The 19,889-nt window shown below is 41.1% G+C and overlaps 1 protein-coding gene across 2 annotated transcripts in view; it reads right to left on the reverse strand.

The window, feature by feature from the left end:
* LOC139934678 (leucine-rich repeat and coiled-coil domain-containing protein 1-like) overlaps positions 1 to 19,889 on the reverse strand; it is a 33,554-nt gene that overhangs the window by 1,876 nt on the left and 11,789 nt on the right. Inside the window, exons 14-23 of one of the 2 annotated variants that reach the window (XM_071929034.1) lie at positions 18,477 to 18,593; positions 17,812 to 17,896; positions 16,366 to 16,479; positions 15,138 to 15,209; positions 13,864 to 14,038; positions 12,445 to 12,608; positions 11,305 to 11,513; positions 9,003 to 9,140; positions 1,171 to 1,252; positions 134 to 187 (exon numbers count right to left, since the gene is read on the reverse strand). In XM_071929034.1, the coding sequence (XP_071785135.1) occupies positions 134 to 187; positions 1,171 to 1,252; positions 9,003 to 9,140; positions 11,305 to 11,513; positions 12,445 to 12,608; positions 13,864 to 14,038; positions 15,138 to 15,209; positions 16,366 to 16,479; positions 17,812 to 17,896; positions 18,477 to 18,593 (1,210 nt within the window). Of the gene's footprint in view, positions 1 to 133; positions 188 to 1,116; positions 1,253 to 9,002; positions 9,141 to 11,304; positions 11,514 to 12,444; positions 12,609 to 13,863; positions 14,039 to 15,137; positions 15,210 to 16,365; positions 16,480 to 17,811; positions 17,897 to 18,476; positions 18,594 to 19,889 lie in introns of both variants that reach the window. The other variant, XM_071929033.1, reaches the window with a different exon arrangement.

Consider the following 19,889-nt stretch of genomic DNA (forward strand, 5'->3'; position numbering starts at 1 on the left):
ACCCTCATCTCTTCTACTTCACCCTTATTGAGTCTCTTCACCGTCTCAAGCTATCAATTCAACACACCCTTCTCTTCCCCTGGTCCACTTACATGTATGACCCCCTTGGCACCCCAACGTCCCCATATCTTACCCTCTGATTAGCAGCATCAATCTCTCTCTGCATCTCTACCCTCATCTCTTCTACCTCTCCCCCCATGGTGTCTCTTCACTGTCTCAAGCTATCAATTCAACACACCCTTCTCTTCCCCTCTACCCACCTTTGGTCCCCCCTATACCCCCATATCTTACCCTCTGATTAGCAGCATCAATCTCTCTCTGCATCTCAACCCTCATCTCTTCCACCTCACCCTCATTGTGTCTCTTCACTGTCCCCAGCTGACAACTCAACACACCCTTCTCTTCCCCTCTACCCCTATGACCCCCCTTCGGTCCCCCTTTACCCCCATATCTTACCCTCTGATTAGCAGCATCAATCTCTCTCTGCATCTCAACCCTCATCTCTTCCACCTCACCCTCATTGTGTCTCTTCACTGTCCCCAGCTGACAACTCAACACACCCTTCTCTTCCCCTCTACCCCTATGACCCCCCTTCGGTCCCCCTTTACCCCCATATCTTACCCTCTGATTAGCAGCATCAATCTCTCTCTGCATCTCAACCCTCATCTCTTCCACCTCACCCTCATTGTGTCTCTTCACTGTCCCCAGCTGACAACTCAACACACCCTTCTCTTCCCCTCTACCCCTATGACCCCCCTTCGGTCCCCCTTTACCCCCATATCTTACCCTCTGATTAGCAGCATCAATCTCTCTCTGCATCTCAACCCTCATCTCTTCCACCTCACCCTCATTGTGTCTCTTCACTGTCCCCAGCTGACAACTCAACACACCCTTCTCTTCCCCTCTACCCCTATGACCCCCCTTCGGTCCCCCTTTACCCCCATATCTTACCCTCTGATTAGCAGCATCAATCTCTCTCTGCATCTCAACCCTCATCTCTTCCACCTCACCCTCATTGTGTCTCTTCACTGTCCCCAGCTGACAACTCAACACACCCTTCTCTTCCCCTCTACCCCTATGACCCCCCTTCGGTCCCCCTTTACCCCCATATCTTACCCTCTGATTAGCAGCATCAATCTCTCTCTGCATCTCTATCCTCATCTCTTCTACCTCTCCTTCATGGTGTCTCTTCACTGACTGGAGTTGTCGAGTGAATGCATCATCAGCCTGATGTAATCTCTCCAAAGCAGCTCTAGAGATAAAAATGTCAAATCATCAAATCAATCATTTTTCATTTAAAGGCACTGGGGTCGATTTCACAAAGAGTTAGGACTAGTCCTAACTTAGGACTAGTCCTAGGAGATATACACATTGCATGGATAGTCCTGAGTTAGGACGAGTAACTGGTCCTTACTCCAGATAAGACTAGTCCTAACTCTTTGTGAAATCTACCCCAGGACACCTTAGGTAATTGTCAAAGACCAGTATTCTTAAATGGTGTATCCCAACATATGCATGAACAAACAAAACTGTTAAAATTTGGGCTCAATTGGTCATTGAAGGTGCATGAAAATAATGGAAGAAAAAACACCCTTGTTGTACGAATTTTGCACAAACTTTAGCATTCCATTTTATCTCCTGAGGAGTATGTACATGTAGCACAGGCAGCACATTAACAATTTCAACTCTTGTATTCCTGCGTGATGATGAACAATAATAGTTAGTGGCCTAAGTGTCTTTCTCGAGCAGAAGTATCACAAACAGGACTCGAACCCAGCCACCAGAACTTCAAGAGTAAGATGCACTGGACCTCTCAAGTTAAAGACACTGGACACTAATGGTAATTGTCAAGGACAACATCGGTTATCGCAACATATGCATAAAATAACAAACCTGTGAAAATTTGAACTCGATTGGTCGTCGAAGATGCGAAATAAAAATGGAAGGAAATCACCCTTGTCACACAAAGTTGTGTGCTTTCAGATGCTTGATTACGGGACCTCAAAATCTAATTCTGAGGTCTCGAAATCAAACCTGTGGAAAATTACTTCTTCCTTGAAAACAACGTTTCTTCAGAGGGAGCCGTTTCTCACAATGGTTTATACTACATCAACAGCTCTCTCCATTTGCTTGTTACCAAGTAAGTTTTTAATGATAACAATTATTTTGAGTAACTACCAATAGTGACCTTTGCCTTTAAGTATAGAACAATCATGACAAAACATTTTTTAAACCATTCACTCAGCTTTCATGCAATCTTTCACCGAAGGAGAGAGTCTTTTCGTTTGCTCAAGTGTATCCATAAAGCCATACACACACTGTACGATTCCTCCCAGGTACAAAAAGACACTGAGTCACCTGCCACAGCACCATTCCCTTATCTCACTGAAGTCTACTCTGTCAAACATTTTCCCATCGGGATAACACACAAATTTCCCCTTAGTAAATTTGCAGGAAATGTTGTAACTTGATACATGGAATTGGGTCTACTTTGAGTAGAGATTTGGCTTAAAAAATGAGGAACAGCTGAAAAAAAAATTGCAAGCCTCCCACTCTCCATTTTGGTCTAGATAGACACAATGATCTATTTAAAGCCACCTGACAACATTTTGTAATTGTCAAAGACCAGAAGCTGCACCTTATGTGACCCTACCAAGCATTAAATTTAATCCTTGGAAAGAAAGTAGGAATATTTTATTGAATACAGGGGCCGACCTCGGGCATGATACTTCACGGAGGCAACGGAGGCAATTGCCTCCGTTGCCCCTTGCCATTGCCTTGGTGCCCTTGAAATGCTCCACTAGATATTTACAATTTCCTCATAGGGTGTCCTTTACCAAAGAGAAAATGCCTTGGTGCCCTTGCCCTTTCAAAAATGTAAGCATACAGGCCTGTGACCTACATGTGCACATGGTGCAGACTTTAAAGACACTGGACACCTTTGGTAATTGTCAAAGACCAGTTTTCTCACTCGGTGTATCTCAACATTTGAACTCAATTGGTCAACGAAGTTGCGAGATAATACTGAAAAGAAAAATCACCAGTGTCACACGAAAATGTGTGCTTTCAGATGCTTGATTTCAAGACCTCAAGAGAGAATACTGAAAGAAAAATCACCATTGTCACACGAAAATGTGTGCTTTCAGATGCTTGATTTCAAGACCTCAAGAGATAATACTGAAAGAAAAATCACCATTGTCACACGAAAATGTGTGCTTTCAGATGCTTGATTTCAAGACCTCAAGAGATAATACTGAAAGAAAAATCACCATTGTCACACGAATATGTGTGCTTTCAGATGCTTGATTTCAAGACCTCAAGAGAGAATACTAAAAGAAAAATCATCATTGTCACACGAATATGTGTGCTTTCAGATGCTTTATTTCAAGACCTCAAAAGATAATACTGAAAGAAAAATCACCATTGTCACACGAAAATGTGTGCTTTCAGATGCTTGATTTCGAGACCTCAAATTCTGAGGTCTTGGAATCAAATTAAAATATTTTAAAAGTGGAATAAGCACTTTGGTCTTGAAAACCATTTTAGGAGCTGTTTCTCAAAATGTCACCAGCTCTCCGTTGCTTGTAAACAAGTAAGAAACAGTGATTACCAAAAGGGTCCAGTGCCTATAGCTATTTATCCACACTTTGCATCCAAACGTGTATGACCAATGACATCCCATCGAACAAGCTCAGCAATTACAAATGCCATGACCGGGACTCGAACCAACGATCTTGACAGCACCAGAACTTGAGTCCAGTGCACTAGTACACTCAGCAACAGCACTCCACAAATAAAGGTAGGCCTACAGCTAAAACCAATCACCTGTCTATCACAATTTGCTTCATCAAATAGCAGGAAATATCAATTTTTACCTACATGGGTCAGGTTTTATTTTTTCCTTCAGGCATGGTCCATATTTACGGAAATGTTTACATGAGATACAATTTACCTGTGTATGTTTGAGCCCGGAGATAAATTTGTGCCATCAAGATGAAGCTGATAATCATCAAGGCATGTTTCCTAAACCAAGAACTTGATACATGTGTCTATTTACGACATTTCCCGCCCCTGCCCCCCCCCCCCCTCCCATCACTCCGTCAACGCTATTGAAACATATGGGCACTATTGATAATTGTCAAAGACCAGTCTTCTCACTTTGAGCAAGTTGGAGTGGCGACCACTTGTCAACCACTGGTCAATGTTCCATGGTTACCTATGCATTCAATACATCCTGGGTACCAGGCAAAATCAACCAATGGTCGACTATAGTCGACTATAGTGCCTCACTCGAACTTGCTCTTGGTGTGTATCTCAGCATGCATAACAAAAAAACTATGAAAATTTGAGCTCAATTGGTCGTCGAAGTTGGAGGATAATTTAAAGAAAAAACGACTTGTCACCCAAAGTTGTGTGCTTTCAGATGCTTGATTTCGAGACCTCAAAATCTAATTTTGAGGTCTTGAAATCAAATTTGTGAAAAATTACTTCTTTTTCAAAGACTATGTTACTTCAGAGGGAGCCATTTCTTACAATGTTTTATACTATCAACAGCTCTCAATGTCTTGATACCTAGTAAATTTTTATGCCATTTACTGTTGTTTGTTGTACATGTATAAAGGTCCTTTTGGTTGGTAAACAGTTGACAACAGCCAATTCTATTTGTTGCATCTTTAAGTTCAAATTGTAAACAAGCAGTAATTACTTGGATTGCTTCATTGTGCAGGTGTGTAACCTGAGTGTGACATGCAGTGTTAGTTACTAATACAGAGACGCAATGTGTCATACAAAAAATAAATATACATGTAAGGCCAATTTAACTGGAAAAGATTAGTCTATAATGAAATAACCACTTCATGATGGTCTATCTTTTGGAAAGATCTTTTTTTAACAGAATCAATTCAAATAAAAATCTATTCCCACGATCTTAATGACTAATAGCTGTCGCCTTATAATGACTAATAATCTAATCATTTCATTTTAATCTCAATCGACAACCCTCCTCCCCGAGAAGCAATTCTCCTCTCCCACCCACAAAAAGCAACAAGCACTTCACACAAGCACACATCTTTTGCCCTCTGATTCAGGGCAACCCCTTTAGAACCCTAGAATGTCGCTTGACTCCAGATTGACCCAACTCATTTCCTTCTCTAATTAAACCATTTCCCGGCGTCGCTATACGTCGCTATACACCAAGGATCAAACGTCTTATACCAACAGGTGTTCTGCTTTACCAATGTTTAAAGGGACTGTATACGTTCGTTAATTGGAACACGCAGACAACGGAGGCCATGGCCTTGGTGCCCCTGGTCTGGCCTTGGTGCCCCTGGTCTTGGCTTTGTTGCCCTTTCAAAAGTTTCTAATGGAAATGCCCTTTGCAAAATAAAAATGGCCTCGCCCTTTCAAAGAAAAAATTCAAAGCTTGCAATCCTGTATAGTTGTAGGTAAAACGCCACAAAACAAACCTGAGAATAATTAATTTAAATAAATGGCCTAGCCCTCTCAAAAATGAAGTTCCAGGCCTTCAAACCTGTATAGTTGTAGGTAGATACCATAAACTTAAAGGAACATGTTGCCTTGGATCGGACGAGCTGGTCTTTGAAAAGCGTTTGTAACTGTTTGTTATAAAATGCATATATGATTAGAAAGATATTCTAAAAGTAGAATATAATGATCCACACAAGTATCACTCGAAATTGCGTGGTTTTCCTTTTACCTCGTCGACTAACACCGTCGACAGAATGAATTCAAATCAACCATAAATCGCCGACCGTGTTAGTTCGCAAAGTAAAAGGAAAACCACACAATTTCGAGGCAAACTTGTGTGAATCATTGTTTTTTATTTTTAAAACATCTTTCAAACCATTTGCATTTCATAACCATCGGTTACAAACGCTTTTCAAAGACCAACTCGACCGATCCAAGGCAACGTGTTCCTTTAACCTGAAAAAAATTCATTTCGAAAAGTAGAAACATATTTTTCATGACTGTGTAAAGTTAACAACAAGTGACCCTTAGTGAAAATTTCTGATCAATTAGAGGAACTATGACGAGCGCCTCCAATTGATCAGAAAGTTTCACCAAAGGTCACTCGTTGTTTACAGTCATGCAAAATACGTGTGGTTAGCACCCCCACAAGTGTTACTTTGACCCCTGTCATGACGGACAAAAAGTTGCTTTAGGAGGTGCGTTTTGCGTTGTGCAAAGGGTCTGTATAATTTAGATTCAGATTGCTCAGAGCAATTTTGTGACAAGTTTTGGTCAAAGCCTTTATACATTTTCTATCAGTAGGATAACTTTCTATTCTATTTAATAGCTTTCCCCTTATAACTTCTACTCATATTGGAAAGTACACTTTAAATAGGAACGAAGGAAACGCCACAAATAACATCTGATTTCTAATCCCATGATATCCGTGTTGAAGATTAACAGAAAGGAACGTATCATGAATAAATCACACGATGTCTGTCACAAATTCCCACGAGGAACATCTCCAAGACTATGCATCAAATGGTTTTACTTAAAAGTCACTCCTCAAATAAGTTTTTTTTTTTTTTTTTCTAAAAAAGTTGAATCCCGTTCTGCTGTCTATTTATACATCAGTTGTAATTCAACCGTTGGGAATATTAGTTTTCACGTTTTTTTTTTCAATTTGAACATTTGTATCTGGTGGAAGTCATTAATCATGACAAATTCTGCGCTCGATGTGACGTTGGATGTCAGTAATGCATGGAGTGCTTCACATATCCCCCTTGTAATTCCCAAGGAAATTGACACTTTATCAAAGTGAAGTGTTTCAAAGACATTTGTAAAACAAGGAAGATTTGTAGCATCACTTAAAGACTGATCAATTACATAAAAACTGCACTAAGGTTTCATTGCAACAACAACTTCATTAGAAGCAATGAAGTGGACAAGCCAATATATTTATGAATGTTATGGTTTGATGACTTGAGTAACATACACTAGGATGGAGTAGATGATTATAGAGAATCTATTCCTAGTAGTGAAACCTTGGTCCTTATTAAGTCCTAATCAACATAGATATTTGTGTCCATGTTTGAAAGTATCTAAAAGTACATTCATTTTGTCTAAGCATTTGTCTATGAAGGTGGAAATGGTTAAAAGTGGGGTGTCGTGGCCGAGTGGATAAGAGCACGGAACTCAAGCTCTGATGCTTCTGTTCAGCAGAGTGTGGGTTCGAATCCCGGTCGTGACACTTGTGTCCCTGAGCAAGACACCTAGAACTATAATTGCTTCTCTCCACCCAGGGGTAAATGGGTACCTGTGAGGGCAGAGATGGTTCTTGTGATTGGTTTAGCCGAGTAGTGCATATACATGTATTATGCACAGGCTGTACACTCCCCAGGGAGCTGAGATGGTTTATGGAATGATTTAAGGCCCAGTGACCAGGGGTAATAATGTTGGAAGCGCTTTGAGACACTCATTGGGTGGAAAAGCACTATGAAAAAAACGATATATTTTTATTATTATTAAAACTGCTGAGTGTTTTTTTAGTTTATGTTTGTTCAAATAATGTGACTCATATCACTTGTATCTAAAAACCTAAACTGGTAAAAGGTAAAAGGTTGGCAGTCAAAATAGTTTACACAGCTCTATGGAAAAAAAGGCCTATCTTGCAAAGTCTGACTTCTAAAATTGTCATATCATTCAAAATTCCAACGCTTATGGGTCGAATTGAGTAGCATCTAGTCTGCTACATGTATCTATATATGCTATTTGAATCAATTATTATAAAGACCGTATTGAATAAACCCCTTTTTACTATAAAAAGTCGCCATCTTGTAGGGCAAGCCGTATGTGCGTTCAAATGCGTACATCATCGAAGCACGCAGCACACAACATTCCCTGTTTGATTTCTACGGCACATGCACGCACACACGCACCCACACACACAAAAGCCATTTTGTACATGTACACGTAGGTCAGATATTTGAGCCGCGTGACGTCATATTCAATACGGTCTGATGGTGATTATGGTATTGAGGGCACCCTTCACCTTTTAGTAGTAGTGGCACAATTGAGAGCCACCAAGCTAAGCTACCATGCAACCAATGCTAAATAATGAATATTTAAAAACTCAATTTCTTTTTTTTTAACGATGTACCTTTGACCTACCATCTCATTCACATTAATTGTACACACATTACATTGATTACTTATAAACATTATGCACATGCAGCAGCATACGATCCACAGTATAGTCAACTGGTGCTAGTTATGTAGCTGATAAACTGTACCACTTTGGAGCAGACCAATCATAACACAAAATTTAAAGCTTAGAGTAATTGTTAATTTATCCAATGAGTCCATTGACCCTGTAAGACCCCGGCATGTGAGTAACTATCCATGAAAAAATAGGAAAAGAGAAAACCAAACAAGACAAAAAGAGGGAAAAAGGCTATATTCCTATACTTTTGTACACAGACATGACAGAAAGTAAAGTAAAACAGAGGAAAATCAAAACCCAAAAAGAAGGAACCAGCTGAAAAGAGGAAGTCTCACATGCCTGAAGACCAGTGGCTGTCTTTGCGGATAAAAAGGGGACCAGTCGTTTCCAGTCCTAGCTGCTCCTGTGCCTAGTGCCGGGCTGGAGGATTCTGTACATTATATTTGCTTATTTACCTGGTGAGAGTCATTACCATGATTACTAATGAAAAAGTCTGAAACTTGGTTACAACTTCAAAGGTACGTGTATGTTGAAATGATGCCATATTACTACCGTTTGGTAAACCCCTGGATTCCAAGGAGCTTTTGGAAACAGTATCCAAAGCACTAGAGAAGTAGACAAAGGAGCAGGATTTCTTTATTTGTGGAAAAAAATATTGTTTGATCTTCTTTACTAGGCCGACATAAAAAGTCTGAATTCAGCCAAAAGTCTGATAAATCTCATCCCTTACTTGCCCATTTCAAAGAGATTTACACATGGTGCTACCGCAAACCTCACATTATAACGCTAGTTTCATTCAACGTAAACTTACTTTTCTGCTTGTAGCGCTTGGTCTCTCTCTTCCTTCATCTTCTTCTCTTTGGTGTCAAAGTTCACCTTGACCTGACGGACCTGCGTCTCAAGCTGACTGATCAGATCACCCTTCTCCTTCCACTTGTTATCCAGGGACCTGAGCACAGACAACAACAATTACAGACTTGAAATGGAGGCTAACATCATTGATGGGAAAGTTCCATTAAAGGAAGAGGCCAGAATCAAATATAATTTTTTTTTGTGGCGACTCACACCTGTTATCTCCATGTATTTTCTTTTCCAAACAGTGGACTTAAAGGATTCGGGTACTTTTTCAAAATGTCCACAGATTTACATTAAACTTATAGGGTTTGAAGATAATCATAGTGGAAAGCTTCCCTTCAAGTATTACTTACTGAGGTGCTGTAGTTTTTGAGAAATGAGTGAAACAATTTCATGAAAATACATTTGTAAATGCTTAAAATAATTTTGGTCTCATGTTTTTATTCATTTCCCAAAAACTTCAGCACCTCAGCACGTAATATTTTCAGGGGACATTGTGTTTTTTGTCCTACAAAAAGTACATACACCCTTTAATTGGATCATGTACAAACCAGCAAAGCTGCCTTACATTATTAATAACAAAAATAATAATAATAATAATAACAAATTCTTGTATAGCGCATTACGCAATAAACGTACCAATAACATCCCTTTAATCTTTCTCAGCTCCCTGAGGAGTATACAGCCCGAGCTGCCGCATCATACACAGTAACGACCTCTACCCTCGCAAGTACCCACTTATACCCCTGGATGAAGAGAAGCGATTGTAGCAAAGTATATTGCTCAAGGACATAAGTGTCACAACCGGGATTCGAACACTCTGGTGACGTAACCACCAGAACTTGAATTTGACGTCTGAATGCCAGCAAGACGAAGGTCATGTACATAGGAGACATTCCACACACTACCATTTGTACAACCGCCGGCGTCCCTCTCGCATCCTGTGACGACTTTTGCTACCTGGGATGCAACGTTGCAGATAGCTGAAGTGCCATTCAGCGATGACGGCAGCTGGCATGGGTCGCCGCTCGTAAACTCACACCTGTGTGGGATGGAGTAGCCAGCGATAAAGCCAAAATGCAGCTCTTCAAGTCCACAGTCGAGACAGTGCTTTTGTATAGCTGTGAAGCTCTAGCAATCACCGACACCATGGCCAAGAATTTTGACGCGTCTCACCGTGCTCTCATGCGTTACAGCCTCGGTGTGCACTTTCCAGTACGGCTGTCCAACAAAGACTTGTACTCTCGCACATGCATAACACCTGCCACAACAACCCTGCTGAGAAGTCGTCTTCGTTTGATCGGCCATGCTCTTCGGAGACCTGAGGTGCCTCTCGCTACCTTCCTCAAACCAGCCACCTTTCGGACAGGGTGGAAGCCTCCGCTGCACCTACATATCACAGCTTATAGGCGACCTCAACGCCATCGGCCCACAACACGAGCAAGCTGTTCAAGCTGCCCTGGATCAGCCTGGATGGCAGAGATGAATTTCTAACATTGGACAAACCCAAGGTCACAACGTCTCGAGTCGAGTTCGGCCCGAGTAGCGTCACTTATATATATATCACACTCTACTCTATTAACCCTGTTAATCTGGCCGTCATCTTGCCTGAAACAATCTTGACTCCTTAGGAGTAAACAGCACCAGCAAAACTGGCAGCATAAGTTGCTACTTATTAGCGACAGCAATCACTACCAATGCGATACCTATATTATTCCTGGGTTATGAGAAGCATGATATCAGTGTCTTCCTGAAAGACACAAGTATCATGAACAGGATTCGAACCTACATGTAACCCATGATTTTGCTTTAGTCAAGCGCACTGGACTGCTCATCCCAGACGTACCATCATTATATGCAAAATTTCATACATACAATGTACAAGAAATTAGGCTGTTTATCTACTTTAACATAGAATCTGTTTGACATTGTTTATCCATTATAGGGAAGCTCCATTGAAGAATTTCCGAGTTTGGAAAATATAAATCCTTTTCACAGAGTGGGTGTGTTCACATTGCATAACTTGGGTCATTAACCTTGATGGATGACCAGTTAATCTGCCTGGGGCAGTCAGCAGCCCTACTGGCTTGTGCATGAATTAATGAAGTTAAAGTCCACTGTCGGAAAAGGAATTACATGAAGATAACAGGTGTTAGTTGTCAGATGAAAAGGATGTTTCACTTAGCCTCTTTCTCTATTGGAGCTCTCTCATAATGCAAACAGATTTTGTTTTAAAGGGACTTCTTCGATCTACCCACCTATAAGCTCGCTTGCTCTCCTCCAGCTCCGCCTGCAAGTCAGCCGCTTGCCCCTTTAATTCCTCCTTCCTATCTTTCAACCTCTCCACCTCCTCCACTGTGTCTTGATTGATGGATTGCTCACTGGCTAGTTGCTCCTCAAGGCTGCGCTGAAGACGTAGAGACTCCTCTCGGGCTTTCTTGATCTCTTCATCTCGCTCAACCAGGCCCTGAGTGGCAACAACAAATTATCAAAATTCCATTACCAGTATGGTTAACAACCACTTGAATCACATCTAATGTACCAATGGACGAGCACATAACTAGTACACTCACATAACCCTAGACAACCATTAAGCTTGGTTCATACTTCCTGCAAATGCGAATGGGATATACAAATTTTGATGTCACAAATTTGCAAAAAATCATTCGGAAGAGTTTTCACCTCTTGAAACGAATTTTCCACAGGTTAGTTCATTTGTACAATAGGATACATGCAATCAAATAGTTCCAAAAACCAAAGGTAAATGTTCATGTTCGTATACAATAGATTACATGTATCTGTAATTCCTTTTCCAAACAGTGGGCTTAATTGGATCATGCACAAACCAGTCAGGTCGCTGAATGCCCCCATGCAGATGAACTGCTCACCCACTAAGTTTAATGACCCAAGTTATTCAATATAAACACATCCAGTCTTCCTCTAACATGGCCAAGCGGTTAAGAGCACCGGATTCAAACTCTGGTGTTTCTGACTAGCAGTGTGTGGGTTCAAATTCCAATTGTGACACATGTGTCCTTAAGCAGGACACTTAACCATGATGCTCCCTCCTTCAGAGGGGACATAAAGCCATTGGTCCTGTGTGTTGTGTTACGCACGTAACAAAAAAACAGTGCACTTATCGAAATCAGAAGGGGTTCAACCAGGTGTTCCTGGTTTACTTGGCTGCATAGTGTGCCACAGCACCTTGTTAATAAAGCCATTACATGGTGCTACATAAAAAACACAATGTGTAAAAGAAGTATGTAGGTCTCATAATTAAAACGTAGTCCCACATACCTTTCAGGAAAATACTGAATGTTGAAGCACCTTGAGCGTCACTGAGTGACGGATATAAGCGCTATATAAGAAGCCACTATTATTATTATTATTTTTATTACCTCTTTGAGTTTCCTGATTGTATCTGTCTGATCATCCAGCATCTTAGTCTTTATCTTCAAGGCGTCATTGTCTCTCTCTGAATGCTTTTTTAAGGAGGATACTTCAGCAGTCAGAGCCTCGATACGAGCCTCCAGTCTCCCTCTATCCTGGGCCAGGGATGAACCTAACCAAGAAAATCATCATCTTGTTATAGTTTGGTTTCTACCCATTCAATGATGTGGTTAAAGGCAGTGGACACTATTGGTAATTACTCAAAATAATTATCATTATAAAACCTTTCTTGATTACAAGTAATGGGGAGAGGTTGATGGTATAAACTATTGTGAGAAACAGCTCCCTCTGAAGTGACGTAGTTTTCGAGAAAGAGTAATTTTCCACGAATTTGATTTCGAGACCTCAAGTTTAGAATTTGAGGTCTCGAAATCAAGCATCAGAAAGCACACAACTTCATGTGACAAGGGTGTTTTTTCTTTCACTATTATCTTGCAAATTCGAGACCGATTGAGCTAAAATTTTCACAGGTTTGTTATTTTATGCATTTGTTGAGATACACCAACTGTCAAGACTAGTCTTTGACAATTACCAATGGTGTCCACTGTCTTTAAGCACTGTATACTCAGTACTTTCCAGACTTCTGTGAACACAAATCCACGGGCAAATCACCAGGTTGGATTGGAACTCATGCATAAACTAGAGCAGATATCTTCCACTAGACCAGTGAGCTAGCCAAATTGCTCAAATACTTAGCAGCCAGTACCACAATGATTTAAAAGATATCTCGACGTATTCGCTCCAGATTTTTAATGACATAAAAAACAAAAACAAAAAAACGGAAATTAGGCTGTTTCTGGAATCTGTTTGCATTGTTTATCCATTACAGAAAAGCTCCATCGCGACCACCATTTGAAATGAAATGTCAGACTTTAGTTTTAATGTATATATCTACACTGTACATTTAAATTGAACTGTTCCAAAAACCATTGGTGTACCGTACGTTCAGACCATTGCCTAAACAGCCGCACGTGTAACGTCAGTACAGTGCAACAGGACTACTGAACAAACTTGGGAATGAACAAAAGTCTACCAAATCAAATCAATCAGGATGAAACAGGGCTTGGATTTAACACCAGATCACCGGCCCAATCGGTTGCTGGTCGCTTGGGGCAGACCCAAGGTGCACTGTCGTCACCACGAGAGGGTGAGTGATCGTTCGATTAGCTTCCACGAGTCGATCCCGGTGTGCACATCCAAGTGAGCCCCTGGCGTGAGCTAATCGAACGATCACTCACCCTCTCGTTGCTCGTGGTGACGACAGTGCACCTTGGGTCTGCCCCAATCGACCAGCAACCGATTGGGCCCAGAATCACTGTGTAATATTTTTGAAAGTAAGAAACTATGTGAAATATTTTGGGGCTCACCTTGTTGAGCCAGTTCCTGACTCCATAACTTTCTCTCAGCCTTTAGGCCCTCTATCACCGACTCCTGGGCAACGACTTGAGCAGCTAATCGGCTCTTCTCTTGCCGGAGGGCTTCAAAGTGCAGCAGTTTCCTCCTTGCCTCCTCCAACTGGGATTCTGTACCCTGGATGCGGTCCTGCGGGAAATGGAACAGCCAAATGATAACATATTGTGGTTTTCCCGCAAGGAGGGAATAAAGAGATGCTACCGTAGAAAGGTTGCAAGGAATTTCTGTGCAAAACTTTGTTTCAAGAAAACTGAGCATGAAAGTTTGATCGATTTTCTGTAATTCATAAGTTGTTAGAGGAAGATTAATTTCTGCAAGGGAATGGGAAAACATGTCTTTGGGGGGAATTCTAGTAACAAAATTATTGGTTTGCCTCAAGCCATTTTATTGCTTAAAGCTTTCTGTTACTAGAAAAAGTACTTTGTGTGTCAGGAAGAAGGACATAGAACCCTTCTAACGGACACTCAGCGATAAAGCCATTATGCTCAAGAGGACACAAGTGCAATGGCTGGGATTCGAACTCACACACGAGAATTTGAGTTTGATGCAGCAGACAACTCAACAAGGTCAAGCTATATATGGGATTTGAGCATAGAGCTATTGACTAGAACACCAACATGATCTGCATTTTGAAGCCACCCTGGGCGCAGACATGTTTGATGTGTTGCGTGACTACGGAACGAGTTTAATTTTAAAAGAACACACATTGCCGCTATTTGTTTACATTCGGCGTGTGCTCTTTCGTACGCGACTGACCATTCGGGTACGCGTGCTTCGAAAACCGTAAGCTTGACTTATTAAAAAAAGTATACGCGCCTTTTCAACAAGATGCACATGACGCTCGCAGTTTTGTACTCTCATCAGCAGATTGTGCGTTCACATTTGCTGCAATTTTTCGTTCGATGACACAAAGAAAAGAACAAAATAGCTGTACAATTGCTGTACAAAATTTCAAGCTTTTGTATTGGTTTGTACATAAACATGGATGCGCCCACACGGCTTTAAAAACCTTAGTGCGTGTATAACGGGGTGTTAGCGCTCTAGTCAATATATATATAGCTTTATTGATTTGAGTCATTACATGGTGAGGTATCAATGTATATTAGGTTTGCGGTAACACCAAGTGCACATCTACATGTACTTGCTGGGTAGATTATGTTATTTTGAACCTTGTCTTGCTATACATTCTACTATAATGAATGACAAGCGATGTTTGTACTCGGCTTACCCTCGCCATAGCTGCAGTCTCATGCTTAGATTTAGACAACTCGGAAATCCGACCTTTCTGCTCCTTCACCAACTGAGGACATCAAAATGAAAACAACAATTCTGTGAAATCTTTTATTTTATTTCAATACAAATGACTATATTGATAAGGGTTTTTTCAAAACTATGCACTAGATTTTTTTTATTCAGTTGGTTTGTTATTTATTTATTGACCAAACCAAAAGTGGATGAGCCGCCTATTGAAGGAAATAATAATATACAAAATATTCAGAGTTATTTGTTCATAATTTACAATAATAATAAAATATCTTTGAAATTAAAACAAAAAAGCAAACATTCAAAGTTTATAAATAAAGTACAAGAAAGAACTGAAAAATATGAGCATGCACAAATAAGTCTATACAAATAATTATAAATCTATTTCAAACACATTACATTAAAAAACAACCAATGACAAATATTGATGAATAAATCAGTCTAAACTCAAGCTAGTGACAGAATGATTTGTCAAGATCAATGGGGTGTCATGGCCGAGTGGCTAAGAGCATCAAATTCAAGTTCTGGTGGTTAAGTCATCGAAGTGTGGGTTCGAATCCCGGTCATGACACTTGATTCTCTTCACCAAGGGGTATAAATGGGTACCAGCATGTGTAGAGGTTGATATTGTGCATGAAAAAGCCTTTGGAACGCCACGGGAGCTCAGGGCTGTATACTCCCCAAGGAGCTGAGAAAGATTAAAGGAATGTTATTTGCCCAATGACTAGGGCACTAATGTAAAGCGCGTTGAGAGTTTATTGTATATGAACTAGTTATTATTATTATTAAAGGCAGTGGACACTATTGGTAATTACTCAAAATAATTTTTAGCATAAAACCTTTCTTGGTGACAAGAAATGGGGAGAGGTTGATGGTATAAAACATTGTGAGAAACGGCTCCCTCTGAAGTGCCATAGTTTTCGTGCAAGAAATTTTCCATGAATTTGATTTCGAGACCTCAGATTTAGAACTTGAGGTCTCAAAATCAACCATCTAAACGCACACGAATTCGTGTGACATGGGTGTTTTTTCTTTCATTATTATCTTGCAAGTGCGATGACCGATCGAGCTCAAATTTTCACAGGTTTGTTATTTTATGCATATGTTGAGGTGAACCAAGTGAGAAGACTGGTCTTTGACAATTACCAATAGTGTCCACTGCCTTTAAGATGTGAAGCCTTTGGGTGACTTACGGCAGTGAGTTCAGTAACTACACCAGAGGTCCTCTGCTCTTTGTTAGTGGTTGACGACAAAGCTTGCTTGGCCATGGAAGCCTCATGACTGACTCTCTCAAAAGAATCTTGAAGCTACAAATGACCACAAAGAACTATCCATTAGGAATGTTGAAAATGTGGACGGTCATACTTTGTTAATAAGGGAATCAATGTGTGGTGAAGAGGTTTTCAACTAGCGGTTTAAACCCAATGAGGCCTGGTTCTTGATAATGGTAAGGCCCTCAGGTAAACAACACCTACAATGTGTAAGGGAATGCTGTGCGCGTCGCGCGTATCGTGTGATGTGGCACAACTGTTTCAGCCATTGCTCTCGACCAATAGGAATGAAGAAACTGTCTTATAAGCACAGGTGCCGGCTCTCGTGTCACGTCCATGTTCCAACACTTTTTACTGGTCATAAACAAAGGGTTTATACACACCCACGTGACGCGCTCTCCAACAATAGGAATAGAGAAACTGTCTGAGGTATTTATGAATTGAGGTTTAGTAAACCATTTTTTATCACATTCTGTTTAAACACATTCCATAAGTTGAAAGCATGGCAAAACAGGAGAATACAGCTGGTAAAGTGACCGGTAAGCCCAGAGAGTGGCATCATTCTGGATACAAACATGCTCTAAATTTGTGGTTCTTCTTACAGCCAGCAAGCTAGTAAACCTATTGGCAGTAATCACAGAATGTTGTGATAAGCGTCGCCATGAAACTGGGGAAAGATCATAGAGTTATATATAAGAACTAGAGAGCGCACTGGTGATGCTGCTTTTACCGCAAGATGACAACACGCCATTCTGTATGTGCGTTGAATATGAAATACACGTTTGAGTTGTTTTTATTGAACGCTCAAGCGATGCTTTCTGTTCAACTTACAAAATGGCCGCACTAACAAACGCTGTGAGATGGCTGTTTTGTCAACTTAGAAAATGGCCGCCTGCGTGCATGCCGGGGCACGTATATAGGCCAGTGCGCCCTCTAGTTCTTATATATAACTCTATGGGAAAGATGTACAGTTGCTTTTGTAGAGTGTCATGGCCGAGTGGTAAAGTGCAAACAATTCAAGTTCTGGAGGTGGAGTCATCAGAGTGTTGGTTTTGAATTCCAGTCATGACACTTGTTTCCTTGAACAAGATGCTTTACTATTATTGTTTTCTTCTACTGCGAGGGTAGAGGTTAATATTGTGTTTGAAAAAGCCTTCTGAACGTCAGGGCAGCTCAGGGCTGTTTACTCCCCAGGGATCCAAGAAAGATTACAGGAATGTTATTGGCCCAATGACCAAGGCACTAGTATAAAGCGCATCGATATGGTTATTGTGAAATGCGCTACATTAGATGATATGTATAATTATAATTTTTATTTTTTTAACCAGTGTGTTATTGACTAAAGCGCTGTGCGTTCTGATGCCTTACCTCTCTAAATCTCTCTGCTTCCATCTGAAGTGCCAGTCGAAACTCATCTTCCAGTTCAGAATACTGACGGGTCAGAGTGTCCATCCTGATGACAGGAATAATATGAACGTAATATGGGAACTAAATAGACAGGCTCAATGTTATAAACTACAGGAGTGTCAGATAAATAAGGGAAAGAAGAGTCAGTGGTAAAATAGTTTTTAGAGAAATATCAGGTACATGTAGTCTCCTGACGATGACTAGAGCAAGCTAGTCGAAACCCAAGAACTGACTCCGCGGTAGTACAGTTAATTACGATCCTATTAGCTAAAGTAGTAGTCCCAGCCTTTTTCTCTACCATCCGCCCTGGTAATAGTTAATAAGCAGGAGGGTTCTTTTCAGAACTGAGAAGTCTCCCGAACACCTGAACAATCTACTCCGCGGTAGTAGAATTACATTTGTAAGCAAGACAGTTCTCTAGGAAGAAACTCTACCTGGCAAGTAGATACACACATGGTGTTACCGCAAACCAAAAATATATTGATACCTCACCATGCAATGCCTCAAACCCTATATACATGTAGTTACATGAACACCGCACACAACGACGGGCACCAGATGTCAGCGTGGTTATATTCACAGTGTTTACTGCTAGTTTATCTGTACTTTCAAAACTGGTTGCTTACCGTTCTTTATACAGCTTGTACTCTTGCTCATGCTTGTTCTGTTCTCTTGTTATCTCCTTATTGATGACGTCTTGAAGCTCTCTGCTGTCCAGTCTGTACAGGGAGTCCAGCTGCTGTCTGTTAAGGACAAACCATAAATAATTTCCCCAGCGACAATCATCACAAATCATTTCGCCAGTAGAACAATGTTAACCAAGCTATAAACATTTATGCGCAACATAAAAAACACTGCTGGAGCTTCTTCACTGTTTGTCTTTCTATTGAAGCTGCTCTCAGTTCTCGGTTCCCACAACCTGGCGTGACCAAACCAGCGTATCCCTGGTTAGCCCCACAGACCCACCTGTGTTCTTGTTCACCATTTGCCAGTAGCTCTAGTATTTGATTGCCCAAGCATCCCTTACCCTAACTACACCCCACTGATTCCCAATGTGTTCAGTCACAGACCCACCTGTGTTCCTGTTCTCTATTTGCCAGTAGCTCTAGTATTTGATTGCCCATGCATCCCTAACCCTAACTACACCCCACTGATTCCCAAGGTGTTCAACGACCCACCTGTGTTCCTGTTCACTATATGACAGTAGCTCTAGTATTTGATTGCCCATGCATCCCTTACCCTAACTACACCCCACTGATTCCCAAGGTGTTCAATCACAGACCCACCTGTGTTCCTGTTTTCTATTTGCTGGTAGCTCTAGTATTTGATTGCCCATGCATCCCTTACCCTAACTACACCCCACTGATTCCCAAGGTGTTCAACGACCCACCTGTGTTCCTGTTCACTATATGACAGTAGCTCTAGTATTTGATTGCCCATGCATCCCTTACCCTAACTACACCCCACTGATTCCCAATGTGTTCAGTCACAGACCCACCTGTGTTCCTGTTCTTTATTTGCCAGTAGCTTTAGTATTTGATTGCCCATGCATCCCTAACCCTAACTACACCCCACTGATTCCCAAGGTGTTCAACGACCCACCTGTGTTCTTGTTCACTATATGACAGTAGCTCTAGTATTTGATTGCCCATGCATCCCTTACCCTAACTACACCCCACTGATTCCCAAGGTGTTCAATCACAGACCCACCTGTGTTCCTGTTCTCTATTTGCCGGTAGCTCTAGTATTTGATTGCCCATGCATCCCTTACCCTAACTACACCCCACTGATTCCCAAGGTGTTCAACGACCCACCTGTGTTCCTGTTCACTATATGACAGTAGCTCTAGTATTTGATTGCCCATGCATCCCTTACCCTAACTACACCCCACTGATTCCCAAGGTGTTCAATCACAGACCCACCTGTGTTCCTGTTCTCTATTTGCCGGTAGCTCTAGTATTTGATTGCCCATGCATCCCTTACCCTAACTACACCCCACTGATTCCCGAGGTGTTCAGTCAAAGACCCACCTGTGTTCC

The sequence above is a fragment of the Asterias amurensis genome, chromosome 3 (assembly GCF_032118995.1).
Source record: "Asterias amurensis chromosome 3, ASM3211899v1".
Classification (NCBI taxonomy): domain Eukaryota; kingdom Metazoa; phylum Echinodermata; class Asteroidea; order Forcipulatida; family Asteriidae; genus Asterias; species Asterias amurensis.